Source organism: Salvelinus fontinalis, chromosome 40, assembly GCF_029448725.1.
Source record: "Salvelinus fontinalis isolate EN_2023a chromosome 40, ASM2944872v1, whole genome shotgun sequence".
NCBI classification, from domain to species: Eukaryota; Metazoa; Chordata; class Actinopteri; order Salmoniformes; family Salmonidae; genus Salvelinus; species Salvelinus fontinalis.
The window spans coordinates 15,262,071-15,288,648 of record NC_074704.1 but is presented as its reverse complement, the minus strand read 5'-3'; the positions used below and the strand labels follow the sequence as shown (position 1 = coordinate 15,288,648).

The following is a 26,578-nucleotide window of genomic DNA, read 5'->3' as shown; positions in this document are numbered from 1 at the left end:
ACGTTTACAGCTATCAAATCAAATCAAAAACAAATCTGTCACACACGCCGAATACAACAAGTGCAGAGCTTACGTGAAATGCTTAACCCTTAACCAACAGTGCAGTTCAAGAAGAGTTAAGAACATATTTACCAAATAAACTAAATTAAAAATAATAAAAAGTAACACAGTAAAATAACAAAAACGAGGCTATATACAGGGGGTACCGGTACCGAGTCAATGTAGTTAGTCGAGGTTATTTGTACACGTAGGTAGGGGTGAAGTGACTATGCATGGATAATAAACAGCAAGTAGCAGCAGTGTCAAAACAAATGGGGGGGGGGTTGTCAATGTAAATAGTCCGGTGATCATTTGATTAATTGTTCAGCAGTCTTATGGCTTGGGGGTAGAAGCTGTTCAGGAGCCTTTTGGTCCTAGACTTGGCGCTCCGGTACCACTTGCTGTGCGATAGCAGAGAAAACAATCTGTGACTTGGGTGACGGGAGTCTCTGAAATGTTTTGGGGCTTTCTCTGACATACCAGCCAGTGATTCAACCGGTCAGGATGCTCTCGATTGTGCAGCTGTAGAACTTTTTAAGAATCTGGGGACCCATGTCAAGTCTCTTGAGGGGTAAAGGGTGTTGTCGTGCCCTCTTCACGACTGTCTTATTGTGTTTGGATCATGATAGTATGTTGGTGATGTAGACACCTAGGAACTTGAAACTCTCGACCCGCTCCACTACAGCCCCGTCGATGTTAATGGGGGACTGTTTGTCCTGCCTTTCCTGTAGTCCACGATCAGCTCCTTTGTATTGCTCACATTGAGGGAGAGGTAGTAGTCCGGGCACAACACTGTCAGGTCGCTGACCTCCTCCCTATAGGCTGTCTCATCGTTGTCAGTGATCAGGCCTACCACTTTTGTGTCGTCAGCGAACTTAATGATGTTGTTGGAGTCGTGTTTGGCCATGCAGTCGTAGGTGAACAGAGTATAGGAGGGGACTAAGTCCACACCCCTGAGGGGCCCCAGTGTTGAGGATCAGCATGGCAGACGTGTTGTTGCCTACCCTTACCACCTGTGGATGGCCCATCAAGAAGTCCAGAATCCAGTTGCAGAGGGAGGTGTTTAGACCCCGGGTCCTTAGCTTAGTGATGAGCTTTGTGGGTACTATGGTGTTGAATACAGATGGGCTATGTACAGCTGCAGTGATTGGTTAGCTACTCAGATAGCTGACAATAACAGCTGGTGTGCGATGTCTTAACCTGTTAAAGCTGGGGGCGCTGTTGTCACTATTTATGGTAATCATGTAATTTTTGAAACGGCTTCCTACAAAATTCTTGATCGTAAAATATGCATATTATTATTATTATTGGATAGAAAACAGTCTATAGTTTCTATAGGAGTTGAAATTTTGTCTCTAAGTGGAACAGAACCCATTCTACAGCAATTTCCCTGACATGGAGGCAGATTTCAGAAATTTTGGCCACTGTTCTGGAGTCAGTTTTAAAGCCAATGTTATTCCTATGAGTATACGGACACTGCTTACGTCTTCCCCTGGATGCCTTTACGTGATGACGATTTGAATGGGGTCGATTGCGCAATCACAGGCACTATAAATTAAAAAACCCTGTAGCTAGTCACTCTTTTGCAGCTGCGTCATGCGCATGGAGGACACCGACCCGCACCTGTTCCAAGCATTAGTGTTGGGAGTAATCTTTCTCCGGTCATGTTAAGACTCGTTATAGGAGTTAAAAACATCATAAGATAGTTAATTTAAAGCGTTTTATAGCAATTTATATCCGTTTAGTGCGATTTTGGGACATTTATTTCTGAGACGCTGTGAATCTCTGGGCACGCTTCCAGTTCATCCCGAACGCAGTTGGCATTTCCACATGGCAAGAGGACAGCTTTCCACCAAAAGACGATTAGACCCAAGAAAGGATCCTTTGCCCAAGATACTGATGGAAGAACAGCTCAAAGTAGGACATTTTTATTATGATAAATCGTGTTTCTGTAGAAAAATGTTAGTGGCTTAGGACGCCATGTTTTTTGACGTAGCTTCGCTTGGCGCAAACTGTATTGAAAAGTAAGGATAATTTAAAAAATGTAATTCCGCGATTGTATTAAGAATTAAATTGTCTATCAATCGCTGTCCACCCTATATTTTTTAGTCACGTTTATGAGTATTTATGTATACGAGTAGATCACTGACTAATATGGCGCACGGACATTTTCTCACCAGCTGGGTTACTTTTGTCATTGTGTAACCATGATTTTGGTGGCTAAATATGCACATTTTCGAACAAACTGTATATGTATGTTGTAATGTGATGTTACAGGGGTGTCATCTGAAGAATTCTGAGAAGGTTAGTGAAAAAAATAATATATTTTGGCGATGTTTACGTTAGCGCTCTCTTTGGCTAGAATCAATGCTGGGGTAATGTTTGCACATGTGCTATGCTAATATAACGATTTATTGTGTTTTCGCTGTAAGACACTTAGAAAATCTGAAATATTGTCTGTATTCACAGGATCTGTGTCTTTCGATTAGTGTATGCTGTGTATTTTTACGAAATGTTTGATGATTAGTAGTTAGGTAAACACGTTGCTCATTGTAATTATTCTAGTCCATTTGTGACGGTGGGTGCAATTGTAAACTATGCCAGCTACCTGAAATATGCACATTTTTCTAACAAAACCTATCCCATACCATAAAAATGTTATCAGACTGTCATCTGATGAGTTTTTTTCTTGGTTAGGGGCTATAAATATCTTAGTTTAGCCGAATTGGTGATAGCTACTGGTGTTGGTGGACAAATAAAAGATGGTGGATTATGCTAATGTGTTTTTAGGTAATAGATGTACATCTTTACATATTGTGTCTTCCCTGTAAAACATTTTAAAAATCGGACATGTTGGCTGGATTCACAAGATCTGTGTCTTTCATTAGCTGTATTGGACTTTAATGTGTGAAAGTTAAATATTTTAAAAATATATTTTTTTTGAATTTCGCGGCTCTGCCTTTTCAGTGGAATGTGGGGGGGGTGTGCCGCTAGCGGCACCCTCATCCTAGACAGGTTAAATAAAGGTGAATATATTTTTTTTAAGAAATTGACAAATAGACACACACCCCAAACCCTCGTCTTACATCACGCCAGCTCTATATTATCCATGTCTTCGTTCAGCCACGACTCGGTGAAACATAAGATGTTACAGTTTTTAATGTCCCGTTGGTAGGATAATCTTGATCGTACGTCATCGATTTTATTTACCAATGATTGCACGTTGCCCAATAGAACGGATGGCAGTGGAAGTTTACTCGCTCGCCTATGAATTCTCAGGAGGCAGCCCAACCTCCACCCCCATTTTTTCTGTCTTTTCTTCACGCAAATGACGGGGATTTGGGCCTGTTCCCGGGAAAGCAGTATAACCTTCTCGTCGGACTCGTTAAAGGACAAAGCTTTGTCAAGCTCGAGGTGAGTAATCGCTGTTCTGATGTCCAGAAGTTATTTTCGGTTATAAGAGACGGCAGCAGAAACATTATGTACAAAATAAGTTTAAAAAATAAGTTACAAACTATGCAAAAAAACGTTTTAAAAGACAGTTGGTTAGGAGCATGTAAAATGTCAGCCATCCTCTCCGGCGTCATCTTAATAAATGTTATGCCTTGGTCTTTAAGGGAAGGAATAAATGGGATTTATTTTAACATTGTCCATATGACTGATTTCATTTAGATGGGAATATTCAATTTCATATCTGGAGGTGCTTTTTTATGAGTGAATGTGAGCATATTACTGTGACTGATACATCAAAATCTGTCAGACATGTCTACACAAGTGAAAGTTCATCACCTCTTAGCACACAGCGTATTGCAGTGTCTTGGCCAGTCTGACATTGTCTTGGCCAGTCTGACTGTGTCTTGGCAAGTCTGAAAGTGTCTTGGACAGTCTGACAGTGTCTTGGCCAGTCTGACAGTGTCTTGGCCAGAGTGAACCTGTATAGAAGCCATACTATACAGTTTGTGGTCAATCTAGACAGCCATCCCTTCAACACGGTCACTTTAGTAGCTGTACATAGATACAATACATGATATTACCAACACATGCTTGTGAACACTGTACTATCACTACCTAATCATTATGGTAGTGGCTATGAGGTGATGACTAGGATCACTGTCATTCTGTCCATCATGTCTGGATCCTGATTGACATAGAGGAAACAGGGTGGCATCATTTGACAACAGTCTTGGTCTTGTGGATTTTTAGTCTACTGTGAGCTCTGTATGAACCCTAGGCTAAAGTGGCAGTCATTTGCAAGGCAGATGGCAGACTGTGTTTCAAATTGGTAACAGGAGGCTTCATTTACAGTGTGCTACAGGGCAACAATCAACTCATATTTCTTAACTGTATACAGTATCAGCTCAAGTATAGAAGGAACTAAAACAGGATTGCAAGCTAATAGTATCAGAGATTGTCAAGTTTGTTGGTGCCATACTTCAGGCTATATATGTGAGTTGAAGCCTAAACAATACTTTACAATAGGTGACTAGGCGCATGTTGCGTGTCACTACTTCACAGGAGCACTATTTGAATATAAACTTTTTTTGAAATCAAAATGCTTTTTTGGGCAAAAATGCCTTCCTGAACATGTGAACTTGAATGTGCAAATTTGTATGCCATCTGTAAATATGAATAAAATTGATAAATTGCGAGCCTAGTTGGTTTATCCATGGAAAAAGTTAGCAACCTTCCCTCTAGCCATGATTGGCTGAGATAATGAGTGGGCTGGACATGCCGAGAGATGAGTTTGAATTGGTCTGCCATGTAGCAGGCTTCTGTCTATAATATGAACTGGTCAGTATGTGTAGGTAACCCTTTCCAACGTTGCTTTTTTGAAAGATATCACATAGTAGAACTGCATAAGTGTTGCTCTCCACTTTCTAGAGGATCGAGTTTTGAAATCAGTGGAATTAGACTTTGATAGCTAAGGAGATGGGGAAAATTATGGAGTTTGACTGCAAATATGCAGACGGAGTCGAAAAGAGAACACTGAAGGCTCCGGATTACATCCTCAAACTAAGGGCAACCGTGACAGAGAGGGAGAAGCGTCAATCCATGTATACGGGTAAGAGAGTCTAGCTAGCTACATTTTCAGATATTACACATTTTTAATTTAGTCAGAAAGTCATTTTCATTTGAAGTTAAATTCTACTGCTAACGTTAGCTAGCTGGCTAGTTAGGTAACATTACGTATGTGATCTGTGTTGTAATATGTTTTGTATCTCAGAGCCATTTGCATTGCTAGTTATAGCCGAATGTTAGCTAGCTAACATTGAACCTGGTTGGTTAGTTACCTGCAGATTCATGCATGGTAGTAACATTATGAGTTGGGATTGTGGTTAATTGTTTAGCTAGCTAGCTACATGTTTAAACAAAAGACTCCACTATGCAAGTAACTATTTCAATAGAATGTTTTTGATGTCACTTCGACAACTGTTGATAGATGTAACTGGTAAATTCGTTCTGGCTATCTACTCCGATTTCAGAGCACTCTCGTCGTGTGCCAGAGCGCAGAATAACTGACAAATTTACGAACGCTCAACACCCGTAGAATATGGCCGTTGTCAGTAAACGTTGGCAAAAAAAGGCTAGTTTAAAGTGTTGCCAGCAGCACATTTGCAGACACCACCGCTCTGGGTAACACAAAAAGAGCCTAACCAGCTTTACTAGGGCGAGTAAAATGGTCTGCTCCGGAGCACAAACTACTGCATCACTTGTCACCCCTCCCTTGTATGTTCTATAGAAATAAGACTGTAATGAGTCCCAAATGGCACCCTATTCCCTATATAGTGCACTACTTTTGACCAGAGGCCCATAGGGAACAGGGTGCAATTTGGGATGTAAACTATGTACATATACTGTACAGTAGAGCTGATACTCTATAATGAACTCCAGAGTTTGATGTGGTTAATTTGACAGTTATGTTTGAAATTGATGAACAATACTGGAAATGGAATTAGACCTGATGATACTGTATGGATGTCTATCACGTTTGTTAGGTGCCATGCTGCAACTGCAGTAAGAATATTTTGGTAGGCTGATGTGTCAAAATCTGTTGCATAATGTTTAAATCTCAGTCTTATAGACTTATAGACCTGTAATACATATTACAGCACAGCATTAATTAATCAAGAAAGTAATAATCTTCAGAGTTTGATGACACATATAAAAATGAAACACACTGCAATGGCAACAGCATGTATTCTCATACAGCATACCGTATCGCTAAACATGTAAGTGGAACATCTCATGTTGCTAGTAGTATGCACCTGCCAAATAAAACAATTATCTCAGGAGATGAACTTCACACGCTAATGGAGCCCACTTTCCTATAAACCAATACCAATTCCCTCTCGCATTGCGGTGACATATTACCCACCACCGTCCCTCAATGGATCTTAATGGGGCACACATCTGCACTACCGCAGTTAAATAACAAATGATAGCAGCCGTTCAAACGGCGCTGCAACTGCTTTGGTTCACAATGTCACCAAATGTGTAATCTCTGGTGGGGAGGAATGATGGCTGTTGAGCTCAGTCATCTATTCCGCTCGTTACGCTCTGCAAACTCGTCAACAACAACCTCTTCCTAGAACCCGACACCTTTTATAGGTGTAGTTTAGTGGTGTGTAAAGAGATTTTAAAAGGTTAATTTTATGGTGGAAAAAATGTGTGTGGATGTGTAAGTAAGTATATTGCTTCTACATGTCTAGACTGTGAAAAAATGTGGTGATTCACAATGCAAATTAATAATACACAACTAAGTACTTAGGCTTGGTATGTCTGCATTGTTAACCAATTAGGATTAATTGCTCTGTGAAGTGCTACGAGGTAAACGCAGTGAAAATGACACTATTAGTCCACTGCTAAAGGCAATATGGGCACTTATTAGTCCACTGCTAAAGGCAATATGGGCACTTATTAGTCCACTGTTAAAGGCAATATGGGCACTTATTAGTCCACTGCTTAAGGCAATATGGGCACTTATTAGTCCACTGCTAAAGGCAATATGGGCACTTATTAGTCCACTGCTTAAGGCAATATGGGCACTTATTAGTCCACTGCTAAAGGCAATATGGGCACTTATTAGTCAATTTTTAAAGATAATATGGAGGTCTGTATTGTCATTGTCATGACAGTGTGTTTCAAATTAAAGTCCATTAAAGGTGTCCTGAGAGGACCTGCTGGTTCCAGTGAACTGCAAGGGGAGCAGCTTCAGCTGACATGTGGGCTGAGCACTAAAGATACCTGCCATCTGGAGGGGCATTGAGCTGAGAAATGCACCACAGCAGAGGAGGAGAAGGAGCAGACATTTTGGCTCTGGCTCAGCAACATTTTGAAGGGTCGCATCCAGATCTAAGGTGGGTGCGGTAGGGAAGGCACTGCGGTGGTGGTGGAGGCCATTTTGGATTTAAATTAATGGATAGTATGTTTATATTGTGGAGGAACCTGGTCTGACTCCACAGCACCTTGCTGGTTGTGTCATGACAAATTGGGCCTATGTACTGCAGTGGTGGAGACTGGGGAGGCCATTTTGACTCAAGATCAACATCACCTTCCAGGATCAGTTTATGCGGAGGAGTGAAACTGCTGATGTAAGGAAGCCATTTTGTCATACAGTGTGTTCCATTGCAGAGTTTGCACCACATAATATAATACAACCACAGTTGGATACTAAACTTTTACTACCCGGACACAGGTCTGGGAACACACATAAGGGGCAGATGTTGCTTCTGCTAACACAACACAATCTCTTAAATCAGAAATATGGTTTACTGCTCTCTCTGTACTATAGTGCATCTATTTAAGTTTTGTCGATGTCAGAAACGGGAGATTTTAGAATGAAGAATCAGTTTTGAGCAGCAGAAAGGTGTCAGCCACGGATTACAATGACAAGAGATCCTGTAAGCGAAAGCACTTCATGATTTATAAATTCACTGACTCCTATTAGACAAGGATTGATTTAAACCAGCTTATCTGAAGGAGACTCCTCCAACGACAAGAGCTGAAACCCATCCATAGAAAGGCAATATCCCAAATATTACTACTATTACCACAGAATTGCATTTTTATGCACTTTTAAACAGTCAATTTAATTCAAATGAAGACAGAAAAAAAATATATATTTATGTTCTCACTCTGCATACTTTATTGAGACAGATGTCCCCCTTTGCATTTGGGCTAACGTTTAGCGGCGATACGATTCTGTGAAGAAAATAATTTACGGCGTACATTAGCATCATTAGGGCGGATTAAGTCAAGCAATGTTTGCTTATAGAAGGACTGGAGGGACTGTGTGGCACGCTCAACGAGGCTGATTCCTACCATCTCCTGATTAGATTTTTGGTAGCTGCCCCCCTGGGAGAAGGGAATGGAGAAAAATTATCCATTTAGCTAAGCGCCAACAGCCAACATTCGTCACGTTTATTTGTGGCCTGTGTGTTTTGAAAAGCAAAAGCAATGGCAAGCAACAAATGTTGGAGAAACCTAATCACCAAGGTTAATGAGGTAGAAAGTGTCAAGAGAACAACCGTATCTGTTGTTTTGATGATAAAACACCTTAGTGATTAGCAACATTTTACCTCTCCCTGAGTCTTCTCCATTTATACAACTTAGTTCTGCCACAAAGGTTATGTGGCCATTTTTCTCGACAGTCAGAGTGTTATTTTCTCATTTCCCAGCCTGCCTCTCTCTCCAGACTGATAATACCTCCAAATCCTAAGACCCTGACAGACTGATGATGGGTTTGTCCAGATGTGGGTCGCACCTCTTCAGTATGATCCCTGTGTATCCCAGAGAAGCCAAACTATCCTCCAGATAGTTTCACATGCCCTTGAAGTGTGCGTTTTGCTCTTTTGCCGAACTCAACTCCTCTGGATAACAGAGAGAGGATTATAGGAGGAGAGGTACAAGGTACATTTCGGGCTGTTCCCTCTTTCATTATTCAGCCCCCATGACTTTCATTTGCTCCCCATCCAAAATGCTCCCTGCTGTTTCTTAAAATCCTTATTCTTATAATTCCTTGCTCTCTAAGTAAGTGTACGTACAGTTGAACAACATGTTGTATCCTATTGGGTTTCAGAGGATATTTCCTTCCAACAATGACCTGCATCACACAAACTAGTATACTACAAAGTAGGCTGGACTGTGACATATTGGCAACATTATCTACAATGTTTGTTTCATATTCAATACAATACTAAACATAAGTGTACATGGAATATGCCATATTGAAAGGTTGATGTTGCTATATAGCATTTTGTATGGTAGATTACTACTAAACAATAGATTTGTAGTTAAACCTGGAATCCTTAATTATGTAACTGCCACGTCCATTTGCAATGCTACAACATCAAAGTTACTTCAAACAAGGAATACTGTTTTGTTTTTCTCTGACATCACAATAGAACAGCAGAGTATTTACTGTGATTTATTTTTACTGCGACGCTGGATGTTCATCTCCTCTATTACTTCAACTAAACAAAAGCAATACCACGTGCTGGGAGGAACACTGTTTCACCTTATGGGGAGTTCAGCTTTAAAATAAGCTTTAGACTATATATTTGTATATATAGACATATGGGTTTATGTTTCCGTGGTGGCACCATGAACATGTTAAAACCCCTACAGGCATGTTATGAATGCACATGCAGTTGTTAATGTGACAACCGTCTTAACATGGACCTCCAATGGGGTTTCCTAACACACAGGGAATGAACTAACAGCAACAGCACTATACCACAACCCATAATGGGCCCTGTCATCTTCAGTCACCCATTACCATTAGTCAACTGGTAGAGTAATTCAGCTTAGCACATTACGCCAAAGACAACAAAATGGCACGAGGACGTAATTAATTATTATTTTTTTTAAATAAAAAGCTTACGGAAACGAGATTCTGACACTACTCTTCAGGACATATGGTAGATTTTCTCTGAGAGAGGATAGGTGGAGACCACATAATGATGAGACACTTAGTGTCACTACTGTTCACGATTTATAGGCTCCTGGGCAAGTTACGATCATTAGGGGAAATGTGGGGGATGTGTACGACTAGAGATGGGGGGTGGTGGATGGGATATTTATTTTTCTGGTGAACGCAGCACTTTTGAACTATACATCTTTGATCCTCCCTCCGCACTATTTGTGTAATGGCATTTTGTGCAATGACGACTCCCTATAATTTCACACTCCAATTAGTACAATAATAATGTTGTCCTAAAGAGCCCATCTCCGGCCACAGTGAACAAATACTGTAGGTTCTAAACCTCAAGGGCATCAAAGGTTCCCCAAGTCCAAATAAAACTGGCACGGAATGTATGTCTAAGTGGTATATATGCGGGAAAGGAATTGCAGCTGAGAGCGCATGAAAATGCTAATGAAAAAGCATTCTCCGGGCGTTTTCATTGTGTTTGGTTGTTAATGTCATAGGAAAGGTAGATAATTAACCCTTGATGTGTAGCATAACACTACAGGTTAGATATACTGGAATTGATGCTCTGGAAAAGTCATATCAATAATGTAGATTACACCTTTGTGGATACAATTTGTCTTGCTGTCCAAATCTACAGTACATGAGGCAGAATCGCCCAGGTTTAGTATCTGATTGGAAGTTTAACTTCACTAGGGGGCAGCATTGGGAATTTTGGATGAAAAGTGTGCCCAAATTAAACTGCCTGCTACTCAGCCATGAAAGCTATATGCATATAATTAGTAGATTTGGATAGAAAACACTCTGAAGTTTTCAAAACTGTTTGAATGAAGTCTGTGAGTATAACAGAACTCATATGACAGGCAAAAACCTGAGAAAAAATCCAAACAGGAAGTGGGAAATCTGAGGTTTGTAGTTTTCAACTCTTTGCCTATCGAATTCACAGTGTGTTTGGGGTCAAATTGCACTTCCTAAGGCTTCCACTAGATGTCAACAGTCTTTAGAACCTTGTTTGAGGCTTCTACTGTGAAGTGGGGGGCGAATGAGAGGGGAATGAGTTAGAGGTCTGCCAGAGAGCCACGAGCTGGCCATGCGCGTTCACGTGATAGTTAGCTTCCGTTCCATTGCTATTCAACAGACAAAGGAATTCTCCGGTTGGAACATTATTGAAGATTTATGTTAATCTTGGGCACGTGAGACGGTAGCGTCCCACCTCTACAGCAGCCAGTGAAACTGCTGGGCGCCAAATTCAAATACAGAAAAACTCATTATAAAAATTCAGAAAACAAAACATATTTTACATAGGTTTAAAGATTAACTGCTTGTGAATCCAACCATGGTGTCAGATTTTTAACCTGTTGGGGATGGGGGCGCTGTTTAGACTATTTATGCTAATTTGGCTAATTTTTGAAACGGCTTCCCACAAAATCCTTGATCGTACAATATGCATATTATTATTATTATTGGATAGAAAACAGTCTATAGTTTCTATAGGAGTTGAAATTTTGTCTCTAAGTGGAACAGAGCCCATTCTACAGCAATTTCCCTGACATGGATTCAGATTTCAGAAATGTTGGCCACTGTTCTGAAGTCAGTTAAAACGGCACTGATTTTGCTATGACTATACGGACACTTCTTACGTCTTCCCCTGGATGCCTTTACGTGATGACGATTCCAATGGGGTCGATTGCGCGTTCACAGGCACTACAAATGAAAAAACCCTGTAGCTAGCAAGTCTTTTCTTGCTGCGTAACGCGCGTGGAGGACACCGACCCTCTCCTGTTCCAAGCGTTAGTTTAGCCTGTTATATTTCTCCGGTCATCTTTTCACTCGTTATAGGAGTTAAAAACATCATAAGGTAGTTAATTTAAAGCGTTTTATAGCAATTTATATCCGTTTAGTGCGATTTTGGGACATTTATTTCTTTAACGCTGTGAATAGGTGGGCACGCTTTCAGTTCATCCCGAACGCAGTTGGCATTTTCACATGGCAAGAAGACAGCTTTCCACCAAAAGACGATTCCTCCCAAGAAAGGATCCTTTGCCCAAGATACTGATGGAAGAACAGCTCAAGGTAGGACATTTTTATTATGATAAATCGTGTTTCTGTCGAAACATTTTAGTGGCTTAGGACGCCATGTTTTTTGACGTAGCTTCGCTTGGCGCAAACTGTATTGAAAAGTAAGGATAAATTAAAAAATGTAATAACGCAATTGTATTAAGAATTAAATTGTCTATCAATCCCTGTCCACCCTATATTTTTTAGTCACGTTTATGAGTATTTATGTATAAGAGTAGATCACTGTCTAAGTGGCGCAAGGACTTTTTCTTTACCAGCTTGTCTACATTTCACATTGTCTAACCATGATTTTGGTGGCTAAATATAAACATTTTCGATCAAACTGTATATGCATGTTGTAATGTGATGTTACAGGAGTGTCATCGGAAGAATTCTGAGAAGGTTAGTGAAAAAATTAATATCTTTTGGCGATGTTGACTTTTATCGCTCACTTTGGCTAGAATCAATGCTGGGCTGCTAATTGCTATGTGCTAAGCTAATATAACGATTTATTGTGTTTTCGCTGTAAGACACTTAGAAAATCTGAAATATTGTCTGTATTCACAGGATCTGTGTCTTTCGATTCGTGTATGCTGTGTATTTTTACGAAATGTTTGATGATTAGTAAGTAGGTAAACACGTTGCTCTAAGTAGTTTTTCTATTCCATTTGTGACGGTGGGTGCAATTGTAACCTATGCCATCTACCTGAAATATGCACTTTTTTCTAACAAAACCTATCCCATACCATAAATATGTTATCAGACTGTCATCTGATGAGTTTTTTTGTTGGTTAGGGGCTATAAATATCTTAGTTTAGTCGAATTGGTGATGGCTACTGGTGTTGGTGGACAAATAAAAGATGGTGGATTATGCTAATGTGTTTTTAGGTAATAGATGTACATCTTTACATATTGTGTCTTCCCTGTAAAACATTTTAAAAATCGGACAAGTTGACTGGATTCACAAGATCTGTGTCTTTCATTAGCTGTTTTGGACTTTAATGTGTGAAAGTTAAATATTTAAAAAAAATATTTTTTTTGAATTTCGCGGCACTGGTTTTTCAGTGGGGGGGGGGGGGTGTGCCGCTAGAGCCACGCTGATCCTAGACAGGTTAAAATGCTTTACGGCGAAAGCATACATTACGATTATGAGAACATAGCCCACTAGACAAATCATTACAAACAGTAGCCAGCCAGGTAGAACAGATACACAATTTAGAAATAGAGATAAAATTAATCCCTTACCTTTAATGATCTACATGTGATTGCATTCAGCAGACATTAATTTACTGAATAAATGTTCTTTTTGTTCGATAAAGTCTGTTTATACCCAAAAACCTCTGTTTTGTTTGCGCGTTTTCTTCAGTAATCCACAGGCTCAAACAAAGTAAAAAAAAATAAAAAAAATCCAAATTGCATCCGTAAAGTTCATAGAAACATGTCAATCGATGTTTATATTCAAACCTCGGGTTGTTTTTAGCCTAAATAATTAATAATATTTCAACCGGACAATAACGTTGTCAATATAAAATGTAAACAAGAAACGCACTCTCTCGGTCTTGCGCAGGAAAAAGCTCTGTGACACGGCAGGGTACACTCATGCAGACTGCTCTTACTTCTTAATTTTTCTGAATACAAGCCTAAAACATTTTCTGAAGATTGTTGACATCTAGTGGAAGGCATAGTAACTGCATTTTGAGTCCTAAGTCAATGGATACTGTATTGGCATTGAATAGAAAACTACAAAACCAAAAAAGAAACTACTTCCTGAATGGATTTTTCTCAGGTTTTTGCCTGCCAAATCAGTTCTGTTATACTCACAGACACTATTGTAACAGTTTTGGAAACTTTATAGTGTTTTCTATCCAAATCTACCAGTTATATGCTTATCATATTTTCTGGGCCCGAGATGTAGGCAGTTTAATTTGGGCATGCATTTCATCTAAAATTCCAAATGCTGCCCCCTACCCTGGAGAAGTTAAAAACATCCTAAAGATTGATTCTGTACATCGTTTGACATGTTTCTACGGACTGTAACGGAACATTTTGACTTTTCGTCTGCACCTAGTGATCGCGCCTCATGAATTTTGATTACTGGATTAAATGTGCAAACAAAAAGGAGGTATTTAGACATAAATGATGGACTCTCTGAGCGCTTTTTTCCGTAAAGTTTTTTTGAAATCTCCAATATAGTCCAACCCCAATACAGTCCAACTCCAGTAAAGTCCAACTCCAGTATAGTCCAACTCCAGTATAGTCCAACTCCAGTATAGTCCAACTTCAGTATTGACCAACTCCAGTGTAGACCAACTCCAATACAGACCAGCTCCAGTATAGTCCAACTCCAGTATCGACCAACTCCAGTATAGTCCAACCCCAGTATAGTCCAACCCCAGTAAAGTCTTTCAGTGTAGACCAACTCCAGTAAAGACCAACTCCAGTGTAGACGAGCTCCAGCATAGTCCACCTCCAGTATAGACCAGCTCCAGCATAGACCAACCTCAGTATAGTCCAACTCCATTATAGTCCTCCAGTATAGACCAACTCCAGTATAGTCCAACTCCAGCATAGACGAGCTCCAGTATAGACCAGCTCCAGTATAGACCAACTCCAGTGTAGTTCAACCCCAGTATAGTCCAATCCCAGTATAATTCAACTCCATTATAGTCCTCCAGTATAGACCAACCTCAGTATAGTTCAACTCCATTATAGTCCTTCAGTCCTTCTATACAGACCAACCCCAGTATAGTCCAACTCCAGTGTAGACCAACTACAGTATAGACCATCTCCAGTATAGTCCAACTCCAGTACAATCCAACTCCACTACAGACCAAATCTAGTATTGTCCAACATCAGTATAATCCAACTCCTGTGTTGTCCAACTTCAGTATAGTCCATCTCCAGCATAATAGTCTTGATCCAAGATGGCGTAGCAGTGTAGGCGTGTTTTGTTCATCCTCTCGTGTACTTTTTTATTTTTCGTATTTTTTGTATATATTTAAAAAAAAAATCTATCTCTTTTCGATTTTGAATTCAATTATACCTTCCGGTAACCTGCCTCACCCAATGTGATACAGAATCGCTATTATTTTTAACTTTGGAACACATTCAAGAACCTCCAGTAGCTAAACAGCTAATCAGCTACAAGCTATTTAGTCATTTTTAGCCACTGCTAGCGGATTTTACCTTCTGCACAGACACCAGCCCTGTTCTTAGCCTGGATATTACTCACCAATCTACCAGCATCGGACTGTCTCTCCACAACAATGCCGGATTGCAGCCGGAATCCCTGAGCCACTACTTCTGATCCTCACAGCTAGCTTGCAGCTAGCTAGCTCACAGCTAGCTTGCACCCTCCGTGGCACCCAGTACCAAAGCTATCCCTGAGGCCCACCCCCGGCCTACTCAGCTGTTTACCCGAACCCCAGTCATACACGACTAGAGCCCAATACTCCACCTGATCCTTGCTGTAAACTCTGGACCTTGGCACCGGATCACCACTGCTACCGATTGGCTATAGTGGCTGACGCCACTGCCACGAAGTTAGCACCAGTTAGCAAACAAAATTCTACAATACCTCTTTCGCCATCTGGCTTGGATTCTCTGTCGACACGGCGTCCCGCTGCACCACCACGTCTGGTCTGCTGACGAATACTCCATCCGCTGTGCCCTCAACCGGCCTCCCTCTGAGCAGACCCCCTCCGTCTGAGCAGACCACCCCCGGGCTACTAACTTTAAACGCCGCGTGCTAGCGTAGTGGCGGCTTCCCTCTTCCACCTACTGCTGCCCCCTGGACACTATGATCACTTGGCTACATAGCTGATGCCTGCTGGACTCTCCATTAATCACGGTACTCCATTCTGTTTATTTGTGTTTTATCTGTCGGCCCCAGCCGCGAACTCAGGCTCTGTGTGTAGGTAATCCGACCCTCTCTGCCTAGTCATCGCCATTTTACCTGCTGTTGTGTTAGCTGACTAGCTGCTGTTGTCTCACCTGTTTTAGCTAGCTCTCCCAATCAAGACCTGCAATTACTTTATGCCTTACTGTATGTCTCTCTCAAATATCAGTATGCCTTTTATACTGTTGTTCAGGTTAGTTATCACTGTTTTAGTTTACAATGGAGCCCGTAGATCCACTCCTCATACCTCTGATACCTCCTTTGTCCCACCTCCCACACATGCGGTGACCTCACCCATTGTGACCAGCATGTCCAGAGATACAACCTCTCTTATCATCACCCAGGGCCTGGGCTTGCCTCCACTGTACCCGTGCCCCACCATACCCCTGTCTGCACATTATGCCCTGAATATATTCTACCACGCCCATAAATCTGCTCCTTTTATTCCTTGTCCCCAACGCTCTAGGCGACCAGTTTTGATAGCCTTTAGCCGCACCCTCATCCTACTACTCCTCTGTTCCTCAGGTGATGTGGAGGTAAACCCAGGCCCTGCATGTCCCCAGGCACCCTCATTTGTTGACTTCTGTGATCGAAAAAGCCTTGGTTTCATGCATGTCAACATCAGAAGCCTCCTCCCTAAGTTTGTTTTACTATCTGCTTTAGCACACTCTGCCAACCCTCATGTCCTTGCCGTTTCTGAATCCTGGCTTAGGAGGGCCACCAAAAATTCTGAGATTTCCATACCCAACTATAACACTTTCCGTCAAGATAGAACTGCCAAAGGGGGAGGAGTTGCAATCTACTGCAGAGATAGCCTGCAAAGTTCTGTCATACTTTCCAGGTCTATGCCCAAACAGTTCGAACTTCTAATTTCAAAAATTAATCTCTCCAGAAATAAGTCTCTCACTGTTGCCGCCTGCTACCGACCCCCCTCAGCTCCCAGCTGTGCTCTGGACACCATCTTTGAATTGATCGCCCCCCATCTAGCTTCAGAGTTTGTTCTGTTAGGTGACCTAAACTGGGATATGCTTAACACCCCGGCAGTCCTAAAATCTAAGCTAGATGCCCTCAATCTCACACAAATCATCAAGGAACCCACCAGGTACAACCCTAAATCCGTAAACAGGGGCACCCTAACAGACATTATCCTGACCAACTTGCCCTCCAAATACAGCTCTGCTGTCTCCAATCAGGATCTCAGCGATCACTGCCTCATTGCCTGTATCCGCTACGGGTCCGCGGTCAAACGACCACCCCTCATCACTGTCAAACGCTCCCTAAAACACTTCTGCGAGCAGGCCTTTCTAATTGACCTGGCCCGGGTATCCTGGAAGGAAATTGACCTCATCCCGTCAGTTGAGGATGCCTGGTCATTCTTTAAAAGTTACTTCCTCACCATCTTAGACAAGCATGCTCCGTTCAGAAAATGCAAAACTAAGAACAGATATAGCCCTTGGTTCACTCCAGACCTGACTGCCCTCGACCAGCACAAAAACATCCTGTGGCGAACTGCAATGGCATCGAAGAGTCCCCGCGATATGCACCTGTTCAGGGAAGTCAGGAACCAATACACGCAGTCAGTCAGGAAAGCAAAGGCCAGCTTTTTCAAGCAGAAATTTGCATCCTGTAGCTCTAACTCCAAAAGGTTCTGGGATACTGTAAAGTCCATGGAGAACAAGAGCACCTCCTCCCAGCTGCCCACTGCACTGAGGCTAGGTAACACGGTCACCACCGATAAATCCGTGATAGTCGAAAACTTCAACAAGCGTTTCTCAACGGCTGGCCATGCCTTCCTCCTGGCTACTCCAACCTTGGACAACAGCTGCGCCCCTCCCCCCCCCCGCTGCTACTCTCAGAAGCCTCCCCAGCTTCTCCTTTACCCAAATCCAGATAGCAGATGTTCTGAAAGAGCTGCAAAACCTGGACCCATACAAATCAGCTGGGCTTGACAATCTGGACCCTCTATTTCTGAAACTGTCCACCGCCATTGTCGCACCCCCTATTACCAGCCTGTCCAACCTCTCCTTCGTATCATCTGAGATCCCCAAGGATTGGAAAGCTGCCGCGGTCATCCCCCTCTTCAAAGGGGGAGACACCCTGGACCCAAACTGTTACAGACCTATATCCATCCTGCCCTGCATATCTAAGGTCTTCGAAAGCCAAGTCAACAAACAGATCACTGACCATCTCGAATCCCACCGTACCTTCTCCGCTGTGCAATCCGGTTTCCGAGCCGGTCACAGGTGCACCTCAGCCATGCTCAAGGTACTAAACGATATCATAACCGAAATCGATAAAAGACATTACTGTGCAGCCGTCTTCATCGACCTGGCCAAGGCTTTCGACTCTGTCAATCACCACATTCTTATCGGCAGACTCAGTAGCCTCGGTTTTTCTAATGACTGCCTTGCCTGGTTCACCAACTACTTTGCAGACAGAGTTCAGTGTGTCAAATCGGAGGGCATGTTGTCCAGTCCTCTGGCAGTCTCTATGGGGGTACCACAGGGTTCAATTCTCGGGCCGACTCTTTTCTCTGTATATATCAATGATGTTGCTCTTGCTGCGGGTGATTCCCTGATCCACCTCTACGCAGACCACACCATTCTGGAGACTTCTGGCCCTTCCTTGGACACTGTGCTATCTAACCTCCAAACGAGCTTCAATGCCATACAACACTCCTTCCGTGGCCTCCAACTGCTCTTAAACGCTAGTAAAACCAAATGCATGCTTTTCAACCGTTCGCTGCCTGCACCCGCACGCCCGACTAGCATCACCACCCTGGACGGTTCTGACCTAGAATATGTGGACATCTATAAGTACCTAGGTGTCTGGCTAGAATGCAAACTCTCCTTCCAGACTCATATCAAACATCTCCAATCCAAAATCAAATCTAGAGTCGGCTTTCTATTTCGCAACAAAGCCTCCTTCACTCACGCCGCCAAACTTACCCTAGTAAAACTGACTATCCTACCGATCCTCGACTTCGGCGATGTCATCTACAAAATAGCTTCCAATACTCTACTCAGCAAACTGGATGCAGTTTATCACAGTGACATCCGTTTTGTTACTAAAGCACCTTATACCACCCACCACTGCGACCTGTATGCTCTAGTCGGCTGGCCCTCGCTACATGTTCGTCGTCAGACCCACTGGCTCCAGGTCATCTACAAGGCTATGCTAGGTAAAGTGCCGCCTTATCTCAGTTCACTGGTCATGATGGCAACACCCACCCGTAGCACGCGCTCCAGCAGGTGTATCTCACTGATCATCCCTAAAGCCAAAACCTAATTTGGCCGCCTTTCCTTCCAGTTCTCTGCTGCCTGCGACTGGAACGAATTGCAAAAATCTCTGAAGTTGGAGACTTTTATCTCCCTCAACAACTTTAAACATCTGCTATCTGAGCAGCCAACCGATCGCTGCAGCTGTACATAGTCCATCGGTATATAGCCCACCCAATTTACCTACCTCACCCCCATACTGTTTTTATTTATTTACTTTTCTGCTCTTTTGCACACCAGTACCTCTACTTGCACATGATCATCTGATGATTTACCACTCCAGTGTTAATCTGCTAAATTGTAATTATTCGCTCCTATGGCCTATTTATTGCCTACCTCCTCATGCCTTTTGCACACATTGTATGTAGATTCTCTTTTTTTATTTATTTTTATTCTACTATGTTATTGACTTGTTTATTGTTTACTCCATGTGTAACTCTGTGTTGTTGTCTGTTCACACTGCTATGCTTTATCTTGGCCAGGTCGCAGTTGCAAATGAGAACTTGTTCTCAACTAGCCTACCTGGTTAAATAAAGGTGAAATATTATTATTTATTTTTTAAATTCAACTCCAGTATACACCAAATCCAGTATAGTCCAAACCAGTATAGACCAACTCCAGTATAGACCAACTCCAGTATAGACCAGCTCCAGTATAGACCAACTCCAGTATAGACCAACTCCAGTATAGACCAACTGTTACGTTCCCCAGTTTCTGTGTTGTAGTTTATTTGAGTGTGTGTGTTTCAGGAGATGGCTTCCTGAAATTTCTCCCCAAGCAGCTGATTGCTCGGCCCCAATTGATGATTGGAGAGCTGACCCCGCCCCCTCGTCAAGATACAGCTGTCTCTAATTACCATTGCCACCTGAAGCTATAAAAGCCAGTGTTCTGTTCAGAGAGAGAGATCATAGGAGAGAAGGAATGCAGAGAGAGATTGAATGTTATATAGATCATTGCTGAGAGAGGTTGATGGCTGAGGGTTATAGCATGTTGGTCGTTGGTATGTACTGTGTTAGTTGTTGTTGGTAGCAGCATTGGTATGCTCTGTGTTTGTTGCTGTCAGAGCTTCTTTAATGGCCTGAGTTTTCTCAGTTTTGTTGTGAAGTGGATTTTTTTAAGATCGTTTCATTTGTTCCCAGGGGAGAAGGGGAAGGCACCTAGGGAGTGTTTAGGCAAGAGGCCCACGGGCATACATATACCTGTAGTATATTCACTGTCTAAGCACACTAGGTAAGACCTGGGCGGACCACCCCCTGTATTTTGGTTAGGGCACCAGGTGGTGGTAAGTAGTGAGTAGGCAGGTTAGATAGGAGTGGGGGGGGCTTTGACATTTACTTTCTTTGCTTTGATTTCCGTCCAGCCCCTTTCCCCATATTACCGTGTAAAGGAAATAAATCTTAGTAAACGGTCAATTCAGCCTTTTGTCGTCCTTTCTCACACCTACAGTCCCATACCTCTTTCACTTCATGGGGATTTGAGTTGTAGCAGGGTGTTGCGTTGCCTCTTCATAGAGGTGAGCGTAACACCAACTCCAGTATAGACCAACTTCAGTCCACATCAACATTCCACTGAAAGAGCAAGATGCTTTGATAATCCCCTATTTCTAACAGATGATGAGGAAACAATACTGCGTCTGGCAGGTTCAAATGACCATGAACACTAATGGTTTCAAAATGACCACATCTTTCACTATCGCTCTCCCTCAGAGTGAGACTTCATCATACTGATAAACAAGAAAAAAATGCAGAGCGGGTCATTTTAGTGACATATGAAAGTGGAGCCGGCCACAGAACGAGGCTGTTGGACTGTAGTTAGGCGAGGCAGAATCCATCACGTCGACTATTATGTCTTCCCCACAGAATAATGATGGAAGGTTGGCAGCTCTGGCACTGATACCCATTTGAAAAGGTAAATGTCATTCTTGTACCTGGCTGAGATACACACTCTGACTTCTGTCTGCAGCGGAAGAGAAGAGGGGGATTCCAAAGGCAGGGACAGGAAGAAACAAGAGAGGAAGTGGGAGTGGTGTAAAAAAGTGTCAGATCACCATCAGTGCCAGCTCAGGGAAGGGACGTATGCAAACCGTGAAAGTCTGTTTTCTCCCTCACTGTCACTGTAATATGGGCCAATACGTTTCATTGGAAATAAGTGATTTTGACCAAGTGTCAGGAAATCTCAGATAGTTGGGGGTTTGGAATGTAAATTGATAGAACAAAGTGAGAATATTCTGGAGGCCCTGTTTCAAAACAGATAAACAAACTTTAATTCATCATCTTCACTCCCTGTCACACACACACACTCCTCTACACACACAGTACAACCTATGGTTTGAATTGAAGTGGCAGTCCATCAACTGGGGCTTTAAACTCAATATAAAGAGGCCCGGGACATGATGAAAAACCAAAAGGATGTCACACCTCCATATCACCAAAGGAACACAGGTGCATGGTAAGAGAGGCCTGACAATGACCAAACAAAATTGTGTTTCTTACACACGCTACAATCTGTTTCCTTGTTGTTGGCACATTGGCTCCTCGCTCCTCTCTCTATTTAACAACACACCTCCATCCATTTGCTGTAGTGAAAATGTATACATCCTCAAAAAAACACACCTCCAGATATATTCTCAGCAGGAAGACCCTCCTCCACAACACATTCTCCAGCTTTATCCTCAGCAGTATGACCCCCTCTCCACAACACATTCTCCAGCTTTATCCTCAGCAGTATGACCCCCCTCCACAACACATTCTCCAGCTTTATCCTCAGCAGGAAGACCCCCCTCCACAACACATTCTCCAGCTTTATCCTCAGCAGTATGACCCCCCTCCACAACACATTCTCCAGCTTTATCCTCAGCAGGAAGACCCCCCTCCACAACACATTCTCCAGCTTTATTCTCAGCAGGTAGACCCTCCTCCACAACACATTCTCCAGCTTTATTCTCAGCAGGTAGACCCTCCTCCACAACACATTCTCCAGCTTTATCCTCAGCAGGAAGAGCCTCCTCCACAACACATTCTCCAGCTTTATCCTCAGCAGGTAGACCCCCCTCCACAACACATTCTCCAGCTTTATCCTCAGCAGGTAGACCCCCCTCCACAACACATTCTCCAGCTTTATCCTCAGCAGGAAGACCCCCCTCCACAACACATTCTCCAGCTTTATCCTCAGCAGGAAGACCCCCCTCCACAACACATTCTCCAGCTTTATCCTCAGCAGGAAGACCCCCCTCCACAACACATTCTCCAGCTTTATCCTCAGCAGGAAGACCCCCCCTCCACAACACATTCTCCAGCTATATCCTCAGCAGGAAGACCCCCCTCCACAACACATTCTCCAGCTTTATCCTCAGCAGGAAGACCCCCTCCACAACACATTCTCCAGATTCATCCTCAGCAGGATGACCCCCCTCCACAACAACATTTAGTTATCGTCTATTGACTAATGACAGTAATCCTGCTATCTGTAATAGCCAACAAACCTAATGCAGACAAGGGGCCAATCAACTGAGTTAGAGACTGGAGAAGTCACAAATAAACCTGAGATACACTGACGCTTTACTCAAGCGGCGCTGTCTGGCAACACAGATTATTTCCCCCAGTGGAAGGAATTACAAATAATCCAAACAGGGCTTAGGCGATGTGTTGGGTTGCCTGCAATGTAATTACGGTGCTGGGTGACTCGGCTGCAAATAGTGTATGCAGGTGATTGAATCCAAACGCATTGGTTGTGATATATTCATTTACATTTGCTGGAAACTGTAGCTCGTTTGACTGTGTGAAGAAATGTGACTTGTTTCTGTAGATAATTCCGAAGTGAAACTTTTTTGCTCACTTTTTTCAAATGTTGAAAGGAAGTGTGAATAAATGCATCTCCAACATGTCAACTATCTGATTTGGTTGTTGTATAGAATGCGGTAGACTGACATTCTTCATCTGACATTGTGCGTCTGAGTGGGAGACTACAGGGGGCTGGCAGGAACATTATTTGGGGAAAACAAAGTTATGTCAGACACCTGGGGTTCTCCTCTTGACATACCCAAAACCAAATGATTAGAACACCAGAAACCTGAATAAGGGTATTAAACACAGAGAACACTTGTATTAAAAGACTAGTGCTGAGGGAACTAAGGTTGAACTTAAACAGACTAGATATTGTTAGGCTTCGTCATAGACTGGCAATAGATAAATGGACATAAACTGGATCTTTTTGTACAATCAATGTTTAATGTCTGTCTGTGCTAATGTCATTGTATCTACACTAGCAGCTTTTTCTGATGTGAATTGTCTGCTCTCATTAACACTTCAAACTAAATAATGAAATCAAAACCCCATATCCCCAAGTGACCACAGTAATTACTGTAACGATGTGCGCTGAGAGTCTGGAAGCAAGTTCAGGGAGTGAGTGTTTTAATACATAAACACAACATAATACAAAATAAGAAACAAGAACAATACACAGACATGAAACAGAAACCATAACGCCTGGGGAAGGAACTAAAGGGAGTGACATATATTTTTTAACAGACAGACAGATAAGGAGTTAGGGAAGGTAATCAGGGAAGTGATGGAGTCCAGGTGAGTCAGATGATGCGCAGGTGCGCGTAACGATGGTGACAGGTGTGCGCCATAGCGAGCAGCCTGGTGACCTAGAGGCCGGAGAGGGAGCACACGTGACAATTGCAATGTGTACTGAATACTTGATCTCAACGTTCCCACCAAGTTAACGATTTGATGAACATATCCTTCACACACTCCATTAGGGACCCAAGGCCTTGTCTCACAGGGCCAACGAGGTGTGTGAGCCGGGATGTAATATGTTAAGAATGGAAAATAACTTGAATTGTGGGGACTTTAGGGTTCTTTTCACTTCTCCCTTGAGACTTCCACCACTCGCTTCCTACCCCCCCCTACAACGCAAAACATCCCAGACTATAAACACATTCAGAAAAATATAATCTGTGCTTTCTCTCTTTGAATCTAACAGCAGGGAGGGTGTTACATGAATAACTGCACTAAACAACTCGGACGTTGTCTAGCATAACAGCTCTTGTAAAAATATTTATAAGACAAGCAGCTCTAATACTGAAGTCAATTAGGAGACCTGAACAATGGAAAAGCCACAGAGGAACAAGGAAGAACAAGAAGAAAAAAAGTTCTGTATTATGTTTGAGTTGTTTCTGCACTTGTGAGAAGTGTCACAAACGCTCTAATTGTATCGCCCTTAGTCAGAGAGAGGGAGGAACAGCTACATCAATTGTAATCATGTATTTTACACTGCCCACACGTTCTGAGATAAGAGTCAAGACAGGTCACCCAGAGTTCTAGAACTCGAAATAGAACACTTCACTCCAGACATTGAGGAAAGAGATAAAGATTGACCTGCATTGAATACAAAACGACTGAAGACAAATAACAAAGTGATCTGACAAAGTTTGAGACACAGATGTTTTAATATAGAAAAACTCAATATGTTATCAGTACAGAACAGACTGTTTGTACTTGTATTGACTCCCAACTAAATATCTAATTTATTACATTATCTAATTGAATAATCACCATTGATTCCACATTGCATCAATGCTTAAGGAATCGTTTCATTAGAACTGTAAGTATGTTGTCTAAGAGTGTTCCATGTTCACAAAGGTATGTCTTCTGAGAGAGTTTAAAGTCCACAAAGGTTCGTCTTCTGAGGGTGTTCCATGTCCACAAAGGTTCGTCTTCTGAGGGTGTTCCATGTCCACAAAGGTATGTCTTCTGAGGATGTTCCATGTCCACAAAGGTATGTCTTCTGAGGGTGTTCCGTGTCGACAAAGGTTTGTCTTCTGAGGGTGTTCCATGTCCACAAAGGTATTTCTTCTGAGGGTGTTCCATGTCCACAAAGGTTTGTCTTCTGAGGGTGTTCAATGTCCACAAGGAATGTCTTCTGAGAGTGTTCCATGTCCACAAAGATATTTCTTCTGAGGGTGTTCCATGTCCACAAAGGTATGTCTTCTGAGGGTGTTCCATGTCCACAAAGGTATGTCTTCTGAGGGTGTTCCATGTCCACAAAGGTATGTCTTCTGAGAGAGTTCCATGTCCACAATGGTTCATCATTTTAATGCAAACAAAACATCACCAACATATATAGTGTACATTAAACAGCCCAAAAGGTTCTGTTTCAAATTCGTATAGTCCACATTCTAAAACGAAGGCCATCACAGACTGAAAGCGCAACAAATTACAACCTCTGGATCTGTCCAGGTTTCATTGTTATGACTGATATTGGGGTCAGTTAGCAACCCAAGGTGTCAGTCTTCTCCCTCCTCTACCTCAACCAGACTCCCCTGTGTGATAGCCATCTTGGTAGCCTGGTCAGACTCATTGGCCATAATGGTAGGTCTTCTTGACAGGGGGTTATATGGGATGTGACCTGTGTGTGAATGGAGGGTACAGAGCTCTCCTCAACATGAGAGCACTGTACAGGGAAGGTTACAGATGAGAGCACTGGTGTATAGGACTGCATAGTCGCTGTATGTGGTATGCAGGCCAATAGTGCTTACATTTTCTAATGAAAATTGGAATGTTCAATTGTAGTTACAAGTAAAGTTACTGTGTAGTTGGAATCATGTTATAACACAAACATTTCCATTGCTCTAAATAAATCGCCATGGTAATTAAATAAGGTAACATCAAATGGATAACAATAATCAATGTTCTTATCAAAACTTCCAGCTAAATAAATCATTAAATCATGGCAGAAGAATATTCAATAAACCAACATGGCGCCGTTGAAACCGAGATGGAAATAAGATTAAAATGTTTAGCTTGGAGTTTTATCCAACTGTGTATCACTGTTCAAAATCCAAAGCCTACTGTATAAAATAATCAACTGCGGTGAAAAAATGACATGGAGCTCACCTTCTGGTCGTGGCTGTAGGCTAGAGCCCAATCCTCCTGTGTTGGATGGAACAGAAGGCTTAGGATGTAGAAGCTGAGGCGGTATTTCTGATAGCTCGCTCCTTCATCCGAGCTGATGAGCACACTGCTCTCAAACTCAGGGTCTGTCAGCACCATTATCTGGAAGAGAGGGAGAGGGGGGTGGGATGGAGAGAGAGAGAAGAGGGGTGAGGGAGGAGATGGAGAGGGATAAAAAAAAAGAAAGGGAGTTGAGAGAGAGAGAGAGATAGAAGGGGTCACCATGTCAGCACTCCAGGTCTAGTGGTTGGCATGCATCATGCTGTTACTAGCGCTAACACCTTCACATTGTTTTGGACTTCATTTTACAAATGTGCCTCTCGCGCTCTGTTGCCATGGTTTTTTGGCCTCTTCCAGGTCTGCTCTTTGGTGCACTTTGGCTTCCAGTCACCCCTCTCCAGATACATTCCCTTTAATGAGA

The 26,578-nt window shown here is 42.5% G+C and overlaps 1 protein-coding gene across 2 annotated transcripts in view; it reads right to left on the bottom strand.

Annotated features, from left to right (window-relative positions):
* Nucleotides 1-26,578, bottom strand: part of LOC129839789 (VPS10 domain-containing receptor SorCS3-like) — a 205,014-nt gene that overhangs the window by 63,617 nt on the left and 114,819 nt on the right. For both annotated transcript variants that reach the window (XM_055907426.1, XM_055907427.1), the window contains exon 4: nucleotides 26,101-26,259. In XM_055907426.1, coding sequence (XP_055763401.1) covers nucleotides 26,101-26,259 — 159 coding nt within the window. The remainder of the gene's footprint in view (nucleotides 1-26,100; nucleotides 26,260-26,578) is intronic.